Here is a 20,244-nt window from a genome sequence, read left to right as displayed (position 1 = left end):
CACTTATTTCAATACTATTAACTGACTTTATGTATCTAATTGAGCCTGTATGTATACCCCTGTGTGGTATACAGCCCTATGTGGATTAGAGAAAATCCAAAACAAATTCGAACTTGTTTACCCAACTCAAGTCCTCGATGAATATATGTAAACTTCTGACCATGACTTTAGATGTACATATAAGGTTCAAATTACTTTATTTACACTAAGATTACAGCAGAGACTTACGATTAGGAATCTTCAACATCTTGGTGATAATACACCTGTGTGGCTCATCGATAACCAGATTCCCAACCTTCAGTTCCACAGTACAGAGGGAAATTAACAATAAGACCCCTGATTCTTTGCTGTTAAATTTTGTAAAAACTCTAAAACTAAACTGTACATTAAATGAGACGGATTAATAAGCAATAACTTATTGTGGTGCTCCATATAGAGCAACAACAGTCCATCATTGGTGAAGCTTATTGCAGCACTAGAACAAGATCTGTTCTCGCTTCCTTAAAAGTCATATAAAAAACTGTGACCGAAAATGTTTCATTTTCCATCTTTAGCTGCAAATCTGTGTTGAAGAAAATTTTGCATCCTGAGTGCACAACAACCAGTAAAATCAGATCTCGATGGTCAGATAAATCTCTGTTTTCGTGGAAAAGATGCAGATGTGTTGTGTGTAGTTGCTGAAGTTTGTCGTATGATATCAAGTTGGAAACCTAACAGAATAATTTGAAGCATTTTTTAGGTTAAAAATTGGAGTAAATGTTTTTTTAAAAAAAGACAGACAGTTCTTGCAAATTCAAACAGAGTTATATTTTACACTAGTGCAGATGAATGCAAACCAGAAAACACACCTTATCTAGTCCAAAGGAACTTTCAAACACATTTTCTATGCGTCATGTAAATCAGCCTTCGTTGGACCAGTGGAACTCAGGAACCAAAAACATCCTCGCGAAATAGATGTTGAAGGGTCAGGCTGATTCTGACACAGGAATAACACTCCAAACTAGATGTCGTGGAAGGGTATATAAAAATACTCTTCATATGGGGGTTTGGATTTTACTTTCCATTTTGGGCTTTTCTGCGTTTCTTTTTCATTTTGCTTGATCTCCAGCTGTTATTTCTTTGTTTCTTATGAAATCCACCACCCTGAGCCTGAAAGAGAAAAAGACAAATAGCATAAACAGCATGAAAGCATGGACCCATCCTGCCTCAACAGTTCAGGCTGGTGGTGGTGTAGGAAATTTTCTATGCACACTATGGGCCCCATAGGACAAATTAAGCACCACGCTAACCATATCCACCCCTTTATGACCACAATGTACCCATCTTGTGATGGCTGATTTCAGCAGGATAACAAACCACGTCACAAAGCTGCAATCATTTTAAACTGGTTTTCTGAACATGACAATGAGTTCACTGTACTCAAACCGCTTCCAAAGTCACCAGATCTCAACCCAACAGAGCATCTTTGGAACTTGGTTGACCAGAACATTCACATCACAAATGTGCAGCCAATGAATGTGCAGCAACTATGTGATGCTATTATGTCAACATGGACCAAAATCACTGAGGAAGGTTTCCGGCACATTGAGAATCTATACCATGAAGAATTAAGGCCGTTCCAAAGGCAAAAGGGGAATAAACTCAGTAAGTGTACCTAATAAAGTGTCAGGCGAGTGTATATTATTCCACAGACCTTTTTGCGTTTCTGCACCGCCTGTTTTTCAACCTCCATTTCTTCATCCTCATCTGTCTGAAAGTCATCTTCCTCCTCTTCCCTTCCATCCTCTATACTTTCTTCTGCTTGGTTTTTCAAAGTGAACATGGAGGCTGTGGACAAATACACGGTGTTACAGAGCAGTAAAACAGGCCCACTGCAAGAGTTTCACTAATCTGTGTCGTTATATGTGGATTCAATGGAGAACCAGTCATGTAAAACTCGACAATTATCCTGACTAATATTGGTTCTTCTGATGGACAGTGTGCTTCTCCTGAAATCAGTGGTCAAATGAATCTAATGTGTGTAGATGGGAGATACTGACGGGGGTAGAGGTCGCTCATGCTGTCCTCAGAGTCACTATGACCGTCATCACTGGATGAGGGTTCCCACGTGCTGCTTGAATGCTTGGAAGGGTTTCCTCGACCGCCCTCCTCTTCAGTGTCTCTGGGCCTTTTCTGTGTCAGTCTGGTTGGAACGAATTCAATCCCCTGCTTCACACATTCTTCATCTAGAGAAGGCATAAGGCAGTTGTGTTAGCCATCACATTAACAGTGTAACTATACAACAACCCATACCCTCAGTGTTTTATGCATACTAATATATCAAGTCTGCATTTACTGACATTTTCTCACCTTCTGATTATTTATTTATGTAACAAATGACAGATTGTGGTATTGTTTCCTTCCCGTTATGCAATTTAAACTTTGATTCTTTCAGCTAATTCTATTTTTCTGCAATCTTACTACTGTGAACTCACCAAAAAAATAAATTAAAAAAATTGCCAAATATGTCAGACTACATTGGTCTGAGCAAATTAAGCACGATTGGTATCTGCAAAAAAGTGCTAACAAATGAATAAGCTCATCAGATAGCTTTGCTTTCCTTCCTGAGAGATGGCTATCACACAAGAAGTCTGACTCCTGAGATGAATAACATCCTGAGTGTTTACACTACAGGAAAGGTGCACATGGAGAGATAAGTGATGCACTGACATTTAGAGAGGGCTTTCTTGAAGCGTTTTCCGTTGACGTGCCTTAAGACGTGGTGCGGCTGCCGGTTGAGATGTCGAAGGGTCAGCTTACAGAAGAGCTGATTGCTAGAGGACAAACAAATACATACATTACATCAGAGAATGCACTTTGATCTATATGGCATCAGAAAATTACTCAGCTGTAGTTACTAAAATCACTTGTTGGGCAAGCAAACATGTCCTTACGGTTGCTTTGTGCTTGGCACGATGTGTGGCTCATACTGGCTGTAGTTGAACTCTGCTGCAGCACTCAGTTTCTCATATTTCTTCCCCTCAGTGAATTTCTGCAGCTCGGCCAATTTGCAGGGAAACTCGTGGCCATTTAGAGTACATTTGATCTGAAAAAGTACAAAATCGAAGGTATGAATAGGGCGTTTTTATTGGCGTTAATGTTTTGGTCAGTAGAGGTCGGTGGATCAATCCAAATATCGCTAGCATTGATACTGGCAACAGACTGACACTAGTGCAAAAGGATCGATACTTTCTTTCTATCCACTGTAGCTCATTGTGTTAAATTGATGATAATTCTTATCATAAATCATGACACGCTGCTCTCCCTGGGATAAGCTGCCTTTATAAGTTCCAAGTATCGGCGATACTGGCTCTGTATTAACTTGTTATCTGATCGACACCATAAATGGCAGTATTGCACACCGCTGTTGAGCACTCTTTAGCAATCACAACATCTGAACACCTGGCTCGTGCTAGATCAATTTGCAGGTTAGCATCACGTTCGACATCAGCTCACACGAAGTGCACGTGTGACGTGGAGAAATCTGCTCGCTAACCTTTTTACCGCCTGTGAGCTGAAGAAAGGGGTGATTCAGGAGGAACTCTCTTAGGTCCGCAGGTAACTCATCCATAGTTTAGAAACACTTCAAAACAGCTCGTTCAGCGTGTTGACGAGGACAACGCTTCAACAAGGAAGCTCCCAACACGTGGGCTGACTGCGCAGACTCTGTTGTGTGATCTTGGCGCCATCCAGCGATCTAATCAAGTAAAACCCATCTTACACGAAGTTAGCCATTCACCTCTCTCATTTGGCATCAGGCGATCCTTTTATCGAACCACCGGTGTGATTAAACAAAAGCAGACAATTGTCTGCAAGAAATAATGTCCACGGTCCTTGATATACTCCCCTCCCCTTTTTTGCTACCTTTAAGAAACTAAACCTTAATCGGCTTAAGTAAGGTGACAACAGAGCCCAGTCAGCTGACTGCCACCATCTGACAGGTCTGAGAGCATTACGGAAGACAGACAGCCCACTCTGCTTGGATTTCATAAAACTACAGAGTAGCCGGCATATGAGCGCATGCGTGAGCTTTGAATTAAAGTTCATAAATCAGTAAAGTAGACACCTGTAAAAGTAAATAAAACTATTTTATAAATCTTCCTAGCATGGCTAGTTTAGCACATTTGTTTTACTCGACTAGTCACTAGAGACTGTGCACAGAGTGAGTCATCTCGCTTTGGAACCAAAACCACGCCCACATTTCTCCCACAATTCCCTGGTTCCGTAAACAAATATCGGAAGCTAGCTGTTTGAGATGTCGTGCATACTGTGAATTAAAATCTGACAATAGAGCTAAAGTAGAACCCAGACAGCGCTGTTGGTGTTACTTACAATTACATTAAGAGCGTTTAGTAATGCTACTGAGCTAGCTGGCTAGCTTAATAGCATAACTGACGATATTTAAGGTTCCTACTGTTTCTTAAGTACACGTGAATATAAATATATATATATATAACAATGTCTGGACCAAATGGAGATCCAAACATTTCTGCGGACGATGGTATTATAAACGACGAAGATGATTTCGGCGAAGAAGGTAAAACAACAAAAGCTTTCATTGTAACTGATGTTAGCAATCATTAGAGCCGCAGGGTCGCTTCAGTGATTGTTAGAACAAACACTAGTTAGTTTTTGGTTAATTTTAATTACCTATGCGGGTATTTGTGGGCGTGATTTAGATTTATGTAAAAAGAAAATTAAGTCCATCCTTAAAACTTTTGTATGAATCAATTGGGTGATTAGCAGCCATGTTCAATAAAATGAAGCAACTGTAAAGATTCATGGGCCAAAGTTCCTCCAAAACAATGTAGGACACTGAGAAGGTCATACAGAAAACAGTGACTTCTGCTTAAGAGGTTTCTAAAAACTGTTGAATCATGGGTTGTGCTTAGTGCTTCACAGGCCTGCACAGAGTCAGAAAATGTTCAGAATAGGTGTCACAGTAACTACACTCAACATTCACCTTCATGTAAACATCCCTGCCTGACTAAACACCCGCACCAGTGCCTCTTCATGGCGGTTGTGTTGTCAAATAAATATGGACCTTCATATTTTTCTTAAGTGCAGTTAACTAAAGTGGTTTTCATATTTGCCTCATTTTCAATTTTAGTTTCTTTAATAACCTTGGTGATGAATAATGGACTGTTAAATTGCTGGGAGAAACCATGGGGTGACCCCATGGTTTCCCTAGAAAACCAATGGGGTCAGATCTGACCCCATGGGTTCTCTAGGGTTAAAAAAACAAACAAAAGGTAACTGAAGCCAAAAACTGTCAACTTTCATAGCATTATCCTGTCTTTCATTGATAACAATATAAATTAAATTTATATGATCAAAAACTGTTAAACTCTTTATTCAGTTGTTGCTCTTTAAATTGCCAATTTAAATTGTGCTCGTCCACAGAGTACTCTGCCATCAACAACATGCTAGATCAGATCAACTCTTACCTCGATGACCTGGAAGAGCGGAACGACGCTCTTAATGGCAAACTGCACGAACTGATGGAGTCAAATCGGCAAGCTCGACTGGAATTCAGAGCCCAGTTGTTGGGCCCCCCAAAGGAGGAGGATGTGGAGGAGCACTGTCCCGCAGCAGATGGGGAGTCCTCCTCAACCAGCAAGGAGGACATAAACGAGGATAAAGAAGGCTTGCAAATGAATGACATTAATATTTAGATCAGGAGGTTAAATTAAGGAAAAAGCCGGGATAGAAATACTATGAAAGGTGACTCAACTCCTGAAAGCTCTCATTTGGACTAGTGACCCTTTATCTTCATAGTTGACGCTCACATCAGCAGGCGTGTGCGATAGATTACATCTCCTCCTTTGCAGAGCTCATTCCGGTTTCTCCTTTGGCAATGTGCTGATGTTCTGGTAACTAACCTCAAACAGCTTCTCATGCAAGCTGGATGTTACATCAACTTCTTTAATTTCACTGCAGACTTTATAAATCTAAAGCCAGATGTGCCGCTTTGTATTGGGAAGAAAAGGCTCTGTAGAGATTTGTACAGGATTATGTGGGAGGTCACAATGCCAAGTTCTAAAGCAAGAAAACGACTAAATATATATATTTTTAAAGTTGGTATTAAAACGTGGTCTTTGATAAACAAGGTTCAAACTACAGGATCAACCTTAAATCTTTCCAGATTCTGGACCTAAATATTGTTTTGATACAGATTTCATATCAAAAACTTCTCAAGCATTTAAGTCAGTCCTTGTTAAACAGAGAAAGACTCCAATTGAACTTCCTCAAGTGTTTCATCGCATTAGCTTTGCAAACCCTCCCAAAAAGTAAATAGGAAGCATTCGACACTCATATGTATTATAATGCTTGTTGTGCATCCTAACTGTAAACGCTGTGCTGTGTTCAGTGTCTGTTAAGTGTGAGCTGTAAAATAAAAAAAACCCCGAAACATTGGAATTATGAGACATTTTTAATATAAATTAAGATGACTCCCAAACAGAAAACAAACATCCAAAAATACAATAAACTTCCAGCAGTTAGAAAACATCACCAGTTTGTTCATCTCAATTTGTCAGTAGCTGAATAAAAATACAATAAGAAACGTACAGCTTTGTTTGAAGTCATCCTTTACATGCCCTTTTTTTTGCCTCTCCCTCTCTCTGTTCTGTTTCAGAGCTTAAAAGCACAGATTAGATCACGTCTCCTTCACTCAGAGAGAATACAACACTAATCATGTGACAGTCGCTGACGTGACTACAAGGGTTGCTACGTATGTCAGTCAGTCCTCTGTGGTTGATAATAGGTTTCTCTAAAACACAGGGTGAAATGTTTCCAGAGCAGAGCGCTGGTTATGATGAAGGAAGTGGTGCTTCCTATTTCACCCTCACCTGTGAGTAACACCTCTGGATAATCTACAGGACTCTTTGCTACATTTTAACTGATAGTTTTGTACTATCGCCCAACTGTGTTTCTATCCTTGGTACAGCAACTAAAATAAAATGATGGTAAACTGGAGTCAAATAAGCACCAACTTAAAACAATGACATTGGGCTGTGAATGCTTTTAAAAAGGATGAGTGGAAAACATAATTGTTTTTATCTAAATGTAGCCTGTGCCATCGATTCTGACCTGGAGGCGACAGCAGAGCGTTTAAACTGAAAAACAAGATGTAGACAAAGTGCATGCAGCCTTATGCAAACGAGAAGAATCGTCATTTAGATTAAGTGCCTTACTGCTATAAGAGAAGCCTTTTATTTTTGGCTGCCGACGGCCTTTTAAAAATACACACACTCTTCACCGGACTATATTTTGACAAAGGGTGTCCATTACCACATTCGGCTCTTACAAACTGCTTTCAGTGTGAAGGGAACTACTGCTGACTGCCTTGTTCTTTTTGTTGCCCAAAACATAATCAGCAACATCAAATTAAACCCAAAATCCCAGCCATTCATAAAAAAAGAAGATAAAATGCTGTGAACCAGGCTGCGATCAGATCCAAGATTCAGCTTTTTTTCTTCACTCAGTCCATGTGCCACTAAGACCTGTTTGTTTTAAAACAAATGTTGACACCTGCTCAAGTATGCAGTGTGCTTACATTCTACATTTCACCATGTGCTATGTGTGATTAGCCAGTGTCTCCACTTTACCATCAGTCCAGTCTTTTATACTGGTAGGTTGTACTAACCATCAGTCACCTAGCTAGCCAGAGAATTAGCGTAAAAAAAATAAAATAAAGAAAAGCTGATAATGAGCCATCTAAGACTTCCGATTCTTGAGGACAACAGGGTGGGAAATTAGCACTTTAGCGAGCAGTCTTAATTTTAAATGTCACTGGAGGAATTCAGCTTAGGAAGAAAAGAGTAAAAATCAAAACCAAACTATGGATTCGTCTAGATCTGCAAATTTGATTGTATATTAAAACTTGCATTTAGCTTCTTTTTTTTTTTTGCAACCAAGCAGCATTTCCTAATTCCAAACTACATCCTTCATGTATACAGTAAAAGTCACAATACCCTTTGTTTTTTTTAGTTAGTATGCAAACAACACTATGTGCAGTTTTAATTCAGCACAGCAAATATTAGGTTTTAAATAATACAATGCCTGAACCAATGCACAGATTTGGAATGATAGAATGATAAAGCCAATTAAGCTTCAATGGGACCATGGGCCATTATATCCAAAGATATATATATTTTATATATACTTTCCTGTCACCCGTTGAAGCAACAGCCTCTCTATGAATTTCTGTAGTAGTGTGACTACACAAATAAGCACAATCTGCTTAGTTGCAGTTTTCCAGAGACCAAAGTACGGGAATCAGTTTAAAGAGGGCATCAAATACAAGGATGTTCTCGTTGTTAAAAAAAAAAAAAAAAAGGAAAATAAAAAGGTCTATTTAGTTATTCTGATTATACTGATACTAAACACAAAGTTCAGTATCTACTTCATCTTTTTTTATTTTTGACTACATGACTTTATAATAATGTGTAATCTGATAGTGATGGCTGACGCTGGCCCACATTTTCCAACTGAAAGCCAAAATTAAAAGCTTCGCCCGCAACTGTGTTAATTTCACACCCTGGGAGAGCGATTCACATGAGAAGTCCTGTTCCTCTGTGCATTTAATTCCAACTTTCCAGTGCGGTGAGGAGCTCGACTGCCAACTCCTTGGTCTCTGTTCCATGAAAGCACCTCTTTAGTCACATCCTGTCAGTGGTTGTGATTGTACCTGTTTCTTTTCTGTGCACATTATGTCCTCATCGCCTGTTTGCCGCCCTTCCCGACCTGCGTCTGGGTGTGGCTTTTGCTTTCCCCGTCCCAATCTTTTTCCCCTGGGTTGCAGGGGCTTCTTTCTCCTCCAACTCTTCATTGACATCCTCTGCAGCGGCTGACGGCTCAGAGTCCATGTCCACACTACTGCTGGCGGGCACCTCAGCAGGGGATGTGTCCATGTTGCTAGTGATGGTTGCTGAGGTGGTAGACAAGTCCTCTGAGGTTGCCTCAGGTTCGGCCGGCTTTCCCTTTTGCTTGCCCCGTATCTGCACTTTAAGTTGGGTGAGCGTGACGACGGGCTGCAAGGATTTAAGGTTCGTCGCTAAATCTGTGTCATCAGAGAGTAGATTTTTATCCGAACAGTCTGAGGCAGTTTCATTTATGTGCACGAGCCCGTCAGCAGGTTGGACAGATTCTCTCGAGTCTTCAGCATCTTCACCTTTTCGACTCACCAAGACTCTGTACCTCTGTGGGGGAAAAAAAACCCAGCATAAAAATACTGGATTATGCCTCTAGATATACACTCATGCAGCTTGTTTCCCCGGCAGATTAATGTACACACTGGCCTTTTAAGAGCTCACGTATGCCTAGATTAAGGCTGGAGTTATGCAATTTAAAAAAATAATAATAATAATTCAAAACACAACTGAATGCAAATAGTAATGTTGTTATCTTTAAGCTTAAAACTTAAACCGACAAACCTTAAGATTCTCAAAGTGCTGCAGTGATTTGCAGTGGCTGTGCAGGGCAGAAGACTCAAAGTTGTAAAACTTGTTGCAAAGCTTGCAGATAAAACCTGCGACTGGAATTAAAAACCTGGACCCTGTGACGAAGGAAATGAGAAACTAAACATCACAAAGATACTAAATATCAGAGAAGAGAAAGCAGGAGTGGAAAAAAAACACAGGAGTGCCTCTCTCACCATAGACTGTGTCAGGGTCATACTGCTCATCACTGGACACGTCGTTTAGAGTCGCTTCTTTAAGGGAGGACCAGCCGTCCTGCATCAGTGAAATGTGTTACTGCAGAGATTATCTTAAACCAGTTCTGAACCAAGGGTTGTACATTTGCCAATCATCTCACTGAAGGAAATCACCAACAATAATTTATATGCAGCTCACCTCTCCATCTCCTTGATTACTCAATCCTTCCTCCTCCTCAGTCCCCCCCTCTGTTTCTAATGAAAAACCTTCTGTGCCCAATGAAGCAAGTTTGGCGAAGGCCTCACAATCCTTTTCCTGGAGCTAGAAATGAGAAAACTGAAGTGAGAATTTTACCTCATCTATGTATACAAACTCGATTAGTCTCTATATAGTTATGAATATAAATAGTTGTGAATATAAATGTATTGTATTTGGCAAAAGAAGCTTTTCTTTACTGGAACACTGGTGATTTTCCTTTGGGGAGGTCAAAACCTCTCTCATGTGTGCCAAAACTTTCTAAATAAAGAAACATCTTTTCCTCTGGGAAAACATTTGTTGATGTGTAAAAGAAAGGATTTCTTTCCCACCTTCTGTCTGTGTTCCTGGGACTGCAAGTGCTCCAAAAACATCTGGGAGTTCTTGAAGTGTTTCTTGCAGATGGCACAGGAGGACATGTCTGTTTTACTGGCAAGCTGAGGACATGGAGCAGAGCATTTTCAACACTACTCAAAATATTTTCTAATATTTCTTGAACTTTACTTTTGCGCTATGTAGTGAGAAACTGATGTACCTTGTGTTCCTCTGTGCGACGGTGGTCGGCGATGCTACTCGTGAAGTGTGTGAGACAGGTGGCACACCAACGCTTCAAGTCTTTCTTCTCCCTGCAATGAACACAGAACATCCTTCGTAAGGGTCGTCCTCTACTTTCAAACTTAATATGACACACAGGAGGAAGGAGGTGGTCTCTGAAGGGGTTTAATTAAAACATGTGCAAATATGCCACACCTTTTAAAGCTGCTATGCTTTTCATAAAAAAATCTGCATATAACTGACCCATCTTTGTTTGCTCCCTGTAGAGACTCCTGCACCCGTGGCAGCAGGGTGACGAGGCAGGCGTTGCTCATGTGTTGGATCTCCATCATCCTCTGCTGGTGGGAAATGCTGTTCATATGACTCCTGAAGTTCTAGCACACAAAGGGAAGAACATTAATGACAAAAGAGTGGAATATTATTATTAATGCTTACCATTAACCTACTTGCTGGTTGTGGCAGGTGATGCTGCAAAGATAACAGTAGAACTTGTTGGAGCCCTCTGCCACACCCTCCTCCTCTTCATCCTGGCTCTCAGGCAAAGCTACAGGGGCATCTTTGCTCTGTGAAGTTTCCTCTGCTGGTAAATTAACCTGCCGGTCACCCTCACTAGGCCTGCCAGAGGGGGACGGGGCTGACGAACAGCCATGCACCTACAAAGAAGAACCACAAGTGTTGAACTTTTATGAAAAATGTATAAAAATCAACAAGACTTTAGTTCTTTAGGTACATGAAAAACAATATGTTCTCTATGACCTGAACATCAAAAACAAAAGGCTCCTCTCACCTCACCAACTTTGGTCTCCTCGAGTGCGTCGACAATGTCTGATCCTGTTCTGGAGCCACTTTCTTCCAGAGCGATGCGTTCTTGTGATAAAGAGACACCCAATAAGAGTTCATCTCAAAAGACCCCAACAATAACACAGAGTACTGTGTAAAGGTCTTGAATCACCCCTCATTTCTTTATATTTTGGTCAGGAAATGGGTGCAGCATTTTAACTGAAACGTGTACATATAGACATGAAAATGCAGTATATAAGGCAAGAACAGAGTTTGTACAACTCTAATGAGCCTGAAAGTCAATATTTGGTTTGAAAACTTTTATTCTTGAACACAACCTGAACTTTCTTAGGCAGCTTTCTTGTAATTTCTTTTTTACCTTCAGGGTGGACATCCTCTGTGTTGTTGCTACACTCCGAGGAAAGAGCTTCCCCATCTATGTTTGCTGTAGTGACGGCCTCGGCAGCTCCCTGTTCTGTGGGCTTCTCCGACCTGAGAAGACAAGAAAAAAGCATTTCTGTTTAGCAAAGTTTCACCATTTTTTTAATGCTATGAATTTCAAATAACTGAGTAAGAAAAAGAACACATTTATAAATTTGTTTTTTGCCTTCTTAAAACCGGTGAGAGGAAAAAAACAAAAAAACAAAAAACAAAACGTAGCTACAGTGGACCCCCATTTCTTTCCTTTTTTGGTCAAATACAAGAAATTACATTTTCCAGAAATAGAGAGTGCAGTTTTCTAATACAGCTAGCAGCAATAAACTGGCTTTCCCCACCATTCTGTCCTCTTTTTCTTCACTGCAGGCTCTTCAAGTTGCTCCTCAGATAGTTGTGTTGGCCCATCCAGTCCTCCCGTAGCGCCATCTGTGGGTGAAAAACACAAACCAAAAGGAAAAAGAAAATATTTAACTCTGATATTCTTCAAGTACTTTGTACAAAAAGTTTAAATTCACATGGCATTTAGCTAACACTATACCTCAGCTTCCATCCTAACTAATTACTATGTTTCTGGTATGGATGAATTGCAGCTCTACCTGCTTGAGTCTTGCCATTAGCTCCAGTGGTACTGCTAGCTGCTGCTGGTTGCTCATCTGAGCTCCCTGCTGCCATCTGCTCACTGTCCCGCTTCCGGTCTGGCTGTCGATTTGCAGCATCCTACTCAGAGACAGATCACATGAAAACTAGAAAATAATGATCCATCGTAGCCGAAAAACTTTATCTACGCAGTTTTTTTGAGGGATACATTCCTGAAACATTGTGTAAATATGTGCACTGACTCTATAGTGCACCTACTTATTTGTCGAGAATAAATGGAAATCCTGATTCTTATCATTTGTCATATATTCACACTGCTTACAACAAAGATAATTACACTAACACAAATAATCAAAAACATGCTGTACTGTCCAACCCTGATCACTCGGATGGTAATCTGAGCTCACTCAAAAACCCACACAATGAACACAGTAACTGCAATACCGCTGTTATAAATACCGCGGAAGAAGAAGAAGAAGAGGATGCTGAGGAGGTGGTGGTGTTGTTGTTGTTGAAGTAGCGGGGATGTGGGTGGAAGGGTCGTGCAGCTGGGAAACCCATGATGGGAGACTTGATAGCCATGCCCATGGGAACCGGCCCGAGCAGGGACGACCTGTTCCCTGCTGTGAAGAACTGCCGAAACTGCTGCCCACCCATCCCAAAGCCCCGCATGTTACCTGCACGCAAGTACAACAAGAAAGGAAAAAAGGAAACTAATTATTATAAGGGCTTGCTTTAAATAAAAAACAATATACATGAAAATGTCACGTGACATCTTCTGCTCTTTGAGATTTCCAGGTATTGCCATTTTTATGCTATTCACTCACACCGTACCCTGCATCTGCTGCATCAGTAAAGCACCCTGCAGCATGGGATTGGGGGCGATGATGGTCGTCTGCGAGGCATGGCTCAGGTTGACCATCCGGGGAGGGGGTGCTGTCTGGGGGGCAACAGGAATGGTTCTAGGAAAGAAATACACACAAGAAAGTAACATGTCTTATTATTTAAAAATTCACATCCTCACTCAAATCTGAAGCTAAAGGCAGAGTGTCTGGGGTAAATGACAAATCCATCAGAGCCATGGAAATGTTTTCCGCCTTCTTAAGAACCTGAGAATTTATTTTACATGCATCCATCATACTAAAGCTGGCTTGACAGATTTTGCTGCCACCTTCGCTTATCCTCAGAATAAAGACGAGGAAAGAGAAGAAAATATTCAACCCGAGTTTAAGTGAGGATTAAAAACGGAGAAATAAAAAGCTTCCTTCCAAAAAAGGTTGGGACACAAAAAAATGTATATAAAAAAAAACACAACATAATTTGCTTATTGTTTAAAACCCACATCTTATGGATAACTGCAGAAAGACAACATAAATAATGTTGAAAATGAGAAACTATGTTGTTTTTTGAAGAATATGTGCTCTTAGTTTGATGTGTAGTGTAAAAGCCATGTGGCTGAACATCTCATAATTAATTACATTAAGTAGCAACACGCCTGGATATAAAAATAACATGCCAGAACTTAACCAGTCTTTCATCTACAGTAAACAATATCATTAAAAAATTCTGAGAATCAGCCTAGCAAGATGGAGCACCGTTGCCTCACAGCAGGAAGGTCCTGGTTTTGAATCCTGTGGCGACTTGTCCAAGGTGTACCCCTCCTCTCGCCCTATGAGAGCTAGGATAGGCTCCAGCTCTCTCCAGCACCCGAGAATCAAAGAAAATTTCCATGTGCAACGGACTAGGCTAAAAACCAGTATTAACGGCCACAATCTTCAGAGTCTGGACTCAAAACAGACGCGATTATGTAGTGGAATCACTGCTCAAGCTCACGAACACTTGTGAAAACCACTGCCGATGAGAAACATCTGCTGCTGAATTGACCAAATGCAATTTAAAACCTCACAATTTAAAGAAAAAACAACAACAACATATATTTATGAAAAAAAGATCCAAAATTATCATTGCCTTCTCTGAGCTCCAGCTGACTTAACAGGAGACAAACAATACCAAACAATCTGCGGCAAGGTTTAGCAGGAAGTGTCTGGATGCTAAGATTGACACACAGAGACGAACATCATAGAGCTCAAATTCTTTATACACATTACTGACATCAAGTTAAATTTAAGCAGATATATATATATTTTTTAAAGGCTTATTTATATAGGACAGCTTTATCGCCTTTATATGGCTTTCAAATCGGTGCACTGCGTTACAGTGAACAAGTAATTAGATTACCTGTTACCTGTAATTAGATTATAGACTGGTTGACTGTGGAAGATGCCATAACAAATGTGATGTGATTTTGTGTTATTGGTCTGAGGTCAGAAGTCCTGCAGCAAACGCTTTATATAACGTGTAAAAGAGAGATAATAACACATAACCTTTGAGTAATCTAGATAACAATGGAAGGCAGCAGTCAAAATAAACATCAAATACTGTCTGACCACTAATTAAATATCTGAAATTATAAATGTAGCCGTAACAGGTGTTGGGACGGGCAGTTAGCATACAGGTCATCCAGAGGGCCTTACATTATCCCCGGTCTTGAGTTAACAGGCTTACCGGGGTGTCTGGTGGTGATGGGCAACATGGTGTCCGGGAGGCGGCTGCGGCGGGGGAGGCGGAGGCGGCTGCTGCTGGAAAAGTTGCTGTAGTTGCCTCAGTTGCTGGTGAAACTGTTGCTGTTGCTGCTGATGGATGTGCGGATTGAACATCACGGGCTCTGATTTAATCCGTTACGTTGCAGCGAGTTGTCAGAGCCGTCAATGTGTGGCACCTCTTAGGACAGAGGATCTCTTGTTGGGAGGAAGAAAAACGTGATTACTTGCTCTGCTATCAGACCAACTATTTGTTGTTAAGGCACACTTAATGACAGTGCGCACCTCCTGTGAGACAACAGGTCGCTCTCATATTTCATTATGACAACTGGCTAGCGTTAGCATAGGAGCTAACAATAATGAACTTTTTGGTTTGCTAAGTTTACTTTCATTTCCTCCACCATCCCGCTTCATACAGATAGCCGCATGTTAGCCGCTAGTCTGTCAGAGAAAGCAGAATGGTACTCTAAATATGCCCACAATATCGAGCCTATGTTGATAACTGAAGTGTAGCTACACCTTCCATAAAATGAACGAAGCTAACGCTACATTAGCCTTAGCCGCTCAGTCACTGAACCAAACAAGTTAGCTTAGCATAGCATTCAACTAACTCAAAGACAAACCTCTCCTGTAGGGACTACTTTGTCGTATTTACCTTCCTACAGCTGCCCCCAGAGACGTAAACCTCGCCGGGTGTTAATTGTCAACGTAAAACCAAACCGAAGACTTAAACACTCGCACTTTACAGCAACGGTGCAACTTGCATAAAAGCTGAAGCCATAACCTCTGATCAAACCGGTGGACCGTGTCACCCCCTAGTGGCTGCCTGGAGAACTGAAAACGCATGATGGACGTAGAATGACCAGGCTTCGAAATAATGTCGTTTTTAATACATTTATTTGTTGTTGTTGTTGTTTTTTGTTTTATACTCTACAGTTATTATTTTATCTATTAGCTAATGCGACATAGTTAATAAAAATAAAGCTTTTTAGAGGTGAACATTAAATAGCAGAATACAACTTAGCACCTGTGGCACTGTTTACATTACTGTTAGTATACTGTCATGTTGGTTGTAGGTTGAGCTCATTATGTTTTTCAATCTAGCTATGTTGCAAATAACCACCGCTGAAAATTAATTTCTATAGGACAGTGTTCGCTTAATCTTTCACTCTTTGTTTTTGGCTCTTGTTCTTCTAATATGTGTTTATGCAGTCATGTGTTTGTGTGTTTAATTGTGTAAACGTATACTTAATGTGTGATTTTAACCAACCACTGAAGCATTTTGTAACTGTATGTTAAAAAGCGCTGCACAAATAAAGTTGTTGTTATTATTATTATCATTATATTTAATAAAGTGTCAAAAAATAAGGTAATAAAATGTACATTTTCATAATTGAAACTGAGAGCAATCACAAATTTTAACACAACATAAATATAAAAGGGCATTCAAATTCGCTCAGGTGAGTTAAAAAATATTTATTTTAATATGAAAAATACTCTGAGTTTGTTTTCAATTTGCAAATTATTTATGCGAGAGAAATCTACCAGTGTCGCCACCTAGCGGTGGGTGTGGAGTGCTGCAGGGATCTCCTGGTAAAATACAAGAGCTCATCCTTCTCCTCCTCCCCCCCTGCGGTGCTTGGAGAGGAGAGTGTTGGAGAGAGTGCTGGCTTGAGGTGATCTGACACACCGAGGAGCACCGTAAATGAGGAAGCAGAGCGAGTGAGCCGGTGAGTGCGCGCAGACTAGAACGCCCTCTGAACGCTCTGAGGGAAGCGAGGAGGGGCGCAGAGGAAGATAAAGCCATAGATCCGTCCCTGTTCTGTCAAGGAAGCTAGCCCATCATCCTCTCGCAAAGATGGGGAACCGGGGAATGGAGGATTTGATTCCTCTGGTGAACCGCATGCAGGATGCTTTCGCGGCCATTGGGCAAAACGCAAACCTGGACCTGCCGCAGATCGCCGTGGTGGGAGGACAGAGCGCCGGGAAGAGCTCGGTGCTGGAGAACTTCGTCGGGAAGTAAGTAGGCTTTTCCAGGCTGTAGTGGATGCTGGTGCGCCTCCGGTGCACCGCGCAAGAAGGAGCTCTTACATCTAAGTCCCCATCCCCCCCCGGCCAGGTTTAAATACATTACAAAGCCTTCACTTAGACCCGAAAGCTTCAAATTAAACGCGCATTCAACGCACTTTCTGTCGTTTTAAAGCCTCGAGCACACCGTGAGGCAGATTATTTTGTTAGGCCTTCATAAATCCCCAGAGTAGTTTATCTGTTAACTACCTTGTGATGCATTCAAGAACCACATATTCAAGTTACAATGACTTATTATGATCTTGTTATGATCCCCGTGCTTGATGTAAGTTTTCAAACGTTGTTGTTGAGCGACTTCAGTTAAAGGAAAATTTTCATTGTAAATCCACTGACATCTGTGACAAAGGCAGGGTCAGTTTGGAAGCTGACTTCCTGTGCAGCATGGACGGTCACAGCTTGCTTGGTGGAGGTGTTGTTTCTGTAGCAAGGCTCCCATTTTGTTGCCCAAAGGCTATTTAATCCTGAGCAGGGAAGGGTGCAGGATGATGCCCGCTGTGTGTATGTGTCAGTGAAGAGGCTTTAGCCTCGCAAACATGCAAGGCTTTTTCATTCTGCCATAACTGCTGTGCTGATGATACAAAACACAGGAAGGGAACAGAATCTGGAGTATGCAAGGCTGCTGTGTGACCTTGCACACACACACACACACACACACACACACACACACACACACACACACACACACACACACACACACACACACACATACACACACACGCACGCACACACACACACAGAATGAGAGTCCACCTGAGCTTTGAGCCCTTCCAGCTCAGCTCATCCATCTGTCTGCCCGTGCTTATAATACTGTAAGTGAAGCTTACTGCATGCAGACAGCACTGATGGTGCTTCTATCTGTCAGTCTGCTCCTGCTTTCTTGTATTTCGCTGGATCTGAAGATTTTTTTTAATGGGTTCAAAGATGCGCCCCCCACACACACATACACTGTGTGATTCAGCAGTATTTCCTGCTTAAGCAAGGGCAGAGTGTATGCACACTGTGGCTCAGAGCCAGCTCACCCCAACACTCAACAAGGCCTTGGTATTCCAAGACAAAATACCATCTATCCCACTGGACACAGAAGGAAAGGATCCATCTGTTAGGCATAGCTCTGTAGGTCTACCTAGTTCTCCACATGGCCTCTATAATCCCCATCTTAAATGGTAGTAGGTGAGGCTGACCTGCTGTTTACCTGTAAGTGTACTCTACACCGTACCTGCTGTAAAAATAAAGGAATTCATTACAAAAACGTTCAGATGTTTCTGAATAAAGGTGAGAACATGCAGTTATATATGGAGATTACAGTTGGAACACTAAAATAACAGTACAAAAGCAACCGGTGCTGACACTAGTATACTGCAAAGCATTGACAGCTATTCTACACAACACAATACCACAAGAAACCGCTGATGTAGATTATAGTAAGTGCACTGTTTGAATGAACATTTTATTTCTGGCAAATCTACCTGCAAACTTAGCTCAAAATTCAGAATAAAAGTCTGGAATGAAAAGCACATTAAGTTAAAGTGAGCTAAACATTCATATCTGCTACTGGCATCTTATTACTAATGTAACTCCTCGCTTTTGAGCCTTTTTATTCCCAGTAATTGCTATTAAATTGATCTCTTCACCCTCACGATTGGACCACGCTGTGCTGCACTCATGCATCTGTTGTCATAGAAACAGCTTTGCGCCTTATTATGCTGTCTTACCCAAAGGAGCAATGGTTTAGACAAATTATGAGATTTTAAACTTTATTACACAAAGGTGGTGGATTTCAATGCCAAGCGGGTGATTTGTAGAAACTGCGGTCTTTGGCGTCTCGTGAAAATTTGTGGCCTGCTGCGTTTTTAGCCTGCCAGCTTTCCTCGTCCAGCTGCAGTGACGTAGCTCAGGCTCTCCCATCCTCCTGATCGTCCTCTGCTTCACCTCCCCCACTGACCCATTGTGTTTTCTGACTAAACACATTTTTTCAGTACGCTGCATTTACATGTGCCACAGCTTCTCTTTTTTCCATTTCCCCGTCTCTAATAGTGAATTGTGTTGGTGCCTTGCAGAAAGTCCAGCTTTCATTAAACTGCTTCTATTTCATAATTCTTATGTCAATAAAAACAAACAGGGTGCTATTGATTTTATTCCTTGTTCAAACTGCCTAACCCCACCTCCAATGTGTCTTTTATGGTTATCCAAGACAGCCAGTAACAACATACATAAAACTGCTGCATCAGTTTAATGGCTGTTTGCAGCTTGTCTGTTGCTCAGCTGAACTGGATGTCATTTTAGGGGGAAAGAGAGAACATGAATGGGAGATAGATAAGTGAACAGGTTCATTCGACCCTTGTGATCATAAACAAACAGCTTTTTCTATGTAGCTGTTAAAGGATTTAGGTTAAAACTAACAACTACACAGTTAAAGAAATGCTGCCAAAAAGGGTTTGAGAGACAGTTTTCCTCACTGGTGGATTAGATTTTGATTTGGTGATGCTACGTGTCTGGTAGGTGTGACAAAGACAGTTAAAACCATTTGAGATATTCTGTCCTAACCTCACAAGAGCACAGGGGCACTAATCAAACTTACCTGTTTGTCTTTATCGTCTGTCCTTTACTGTTATTGCTCACGGTGCTTCTTACAGTTCAGTGTGTCTCCTCTCAGTTTGAACTCTGATTCCCCAACTCATGAATCCCTAAATTGAAGTTCTACTTGGCAGTGAGGTTAAACTAAAAACATGATCATAACAAACACACTAACGCACCGTGCCAGCACAAATCAAGATGCACAGTCATCACAATGCGTTTGTATTTTGAAGTATTTCTCTTTAATCGCTTCTTTCATCACCAACTATTTTCTTGTCACAACTAAAGTAGATGCAACTGCTTCTTTTTACTTTTCCTCTTTAAACCAATAAATGGGAAACTTATTTCAATATTTCTTTATGGCAACAAACAGTGATGAAACTGATAGATGCCACTGTAGTTTCATCCAGGCCAGACATCTGAGGGTATTTGATCTGCGGTAAAAAAAGTGGTTTAATGTTTGTCTTTTAATTGACAATAAATGAGCTATCTGACCTTCTGCAGATTTGTTTCTCTCCGCATTGACCTGGCCAAATCGTTGGCTTGCCTGTCTGGCAGTAAACAAGACATGATTATGAATATGAATTTGAGCTCATCCGCTCTTTCTCATTTGTGGCCGTCTCCCAGTCAGTAATTAAGGCTCCCACAGGTCTAATTAT

General features: G+C 41.1%; 4 protein-coding genes across 20 annotated transcripts in view; 2 read left to right on the top strand and 2 right to left on the bottom strand.

Annotated features, from left to right (window-relative positions):
- Positions 1-773: 773 nt before the first annotated feature.
- surf2 (surfeit 2) lies at positions 774-3,948 on the bottom strand. Its single transcript, XM_063480634.1, has 6 exons — positions 3,536-3,948; positions 2,934-3,085; positions 2,710-2,813; positions 2,040-2,225; positions 1,694-1,827; positions 774-1,149 (listed from the first exon to the last, which is right to left on the bottom strand). The coding sequence occupies exons 1-6, from the start codon at positions 3,608-3,610 to the stop codon at positions 1,054-1,056; spliced, it is 747 nt and encodes a 248-aa protein (XP_063336704.1). The 5' UTR covers positions 3,611-3,948; the 3' UTR covers positions 774-1,053.
- Positions 3,949-4,261: 313 nt separating this feature from the next.
- bbln (bublin coiled coil protein) lies at positions 4,262-7,861 on the top strand. Its single transcript, XM_063478481.1, has 2 exons — positions 4,262-4,576; positions 5,443-7,861. The coding sequence occupies exons 1-2, from the start codon at positions 4,498-4,500 to the stop codon at positions 5,712-5,714; spliced, it is 351 nt and encodes a 116-aa protein (XP_063334551.1). The 5' UTR covers positions 4,262-4,497; the 3' UTR covers positions 5,715-7,861.
- Positions 7,862-8,013: 152 nt separating this feature from the next.
- ciz1a (cdkn1a interacting zinc finger protein 1a) lies at positions 8,014-16,566 on the bottom strand. 2 transcript variants are annotated; one of them, XM_063478479.1, is made up of 16 exons: positions 16,469-16,566; positions 14,889-15,121; positions 13,158-13,285; positions 12,783-13,000; positions 12,323-12,443; positions 12,065-12,152; positions 11,668-11,780; positions 11,296-11,375; positions 10,955-11,161; positions 10,752-10,882; positions 10,489-10,579; positions 10,286-10,390; positions 9,897-10,019; positions 9,698-9,776; positions 9,477-9,598; positions 8,014-9,242 (listed from the first exon to the last, which is right to left on the bottom strand). In XM_063478479.1, the coding sequence occupies exons 2-16, from the start codon at positions 15,038-15,040 to the stop codon at positions 8,760-8,762; spliced, it is 2,241 nt and encodes a 746-aa protein (XP_063334549.1). In that variant the 5' UTR covers positions 15,041-15,121; positions 16,469-16,566; the 3' UTR covers positions 8,014-8,759. The 2 variants fall into 2 exon arrangements, with proteins under 2 accessions (XP_063334549.1, XP_063334548.1); XM_063478478.1 differs by lacking the exon at positions 16,469-16,566 and adding an exon at positions 15,579-15,725.
- Positions 16,567-16,584: 18 nt separating this feature from the next.
- Positions 16,585-20,244, top strand: part of dnm1a (dynamin 1a) — a 51,330-nt gene continuing 47,670 nt past the window's right edge. For 12 of the 16 annotated variants that reach the window (XR_010094315.2, XR_010094314.1, XM_063478477.1 and 9 more), the window contains exon 1: positions 16,589-16,942. Coding sequence is in view for 14 of the 16 variants with exons in the window: in XM_063478477.1 (XP_063334547.1) it covers positions 16,782-16,942 (161 nt within the window). In the remaining 2 variants the exon portion in view is untranslated. Of the gene's footprint in view, positions 16,943-20,244 lie in introns of all 16 variants that reach the window. The other 4 variants (XM_063478474.1, XM_063478476.1, XM_063478464.1 and 1 more) reach the window with 2 other exon arrangements.

The sequence above is a fragment of the Pelmatolapia mariae genome, linkage group LG7 (assembly GCF_036321145.2).
Source record: "Pelmatolapia mariae isolate MD_Pm_ZW linkage group LG7, Pm_UMD_F_2, whole genome shotgun sequence".
NCBI lineage: Eukaryota > Metazoa > Chordata > Actinopteri > Cichliformes > Cichlidae > Pelmatolapia > Pelmatolapia mariae.
Note: the sequence above shows the minus strand (reverse complement) of the source record. Positions and strands in the feature narration are given on the sequence as shown.

Excerpts from the sequence above, each read along its gene's own strand:
- surf2 (XM_063480634.1), bottom strand. The coding sequence starts at position 3,610 with ATGGATGAGTTACCTGCGGACCTAAGAGAGTTCCTCCTGAATCACCCC. Across the intron at positions 2,226-2,709 it reads CAAGAAAGCCCTCTCTAAAT|ATGAAGAATGTGTGAAGCAG; the intron begins GTCAGTGCATCA and ends TGCCTTCTCTAG. Across the intron at positions 1,828-2,039 it reads CATGAGCGACCTCTACCCCC|CCTCCATGTTCACTTTGAAA; the intron begins GTCAGTATCTCC and ends ATTTGTCCACAG.
- bbln (XM_063478481.1), top strand. The coding sequence starts at position 4,498 with ATGTCTGGACCAAATGGAGATCCAAACATTTCTGCGGACGATGGTATT. Across the intron at positions 4,577-5,442 it reads AGATGATTTCGGCGAAGAAG|AGTACTCTGCCATCAACAAC; the intron begins GTAAAACAACAA and ends GCTCGTCCACAG.
- ciz1a (XM_063478479.1), bottom strand. The coding sequence starts at position 15,040 with ATGTTCAATCCGCACATCCATCAGCAGCAACAGCAACAGTTTCACCAG. Across the intron at positions 11,781-12,064 it reads AAGAAAAAGAGGACAGAATG|GTCGGAGAAGCCCACAGAAC; the intron begins GTGGGGAAAGCC and ends TTGTCTTCTCAG. Across the intron at positions 11,162-11,295 it reads AGGAGACCAAAGTTGGTGAG|GTGCATGGCTGTTCGTCAGC; the intron begins GTGAGAGGAGCC and ends TCTTCTTTGTAG.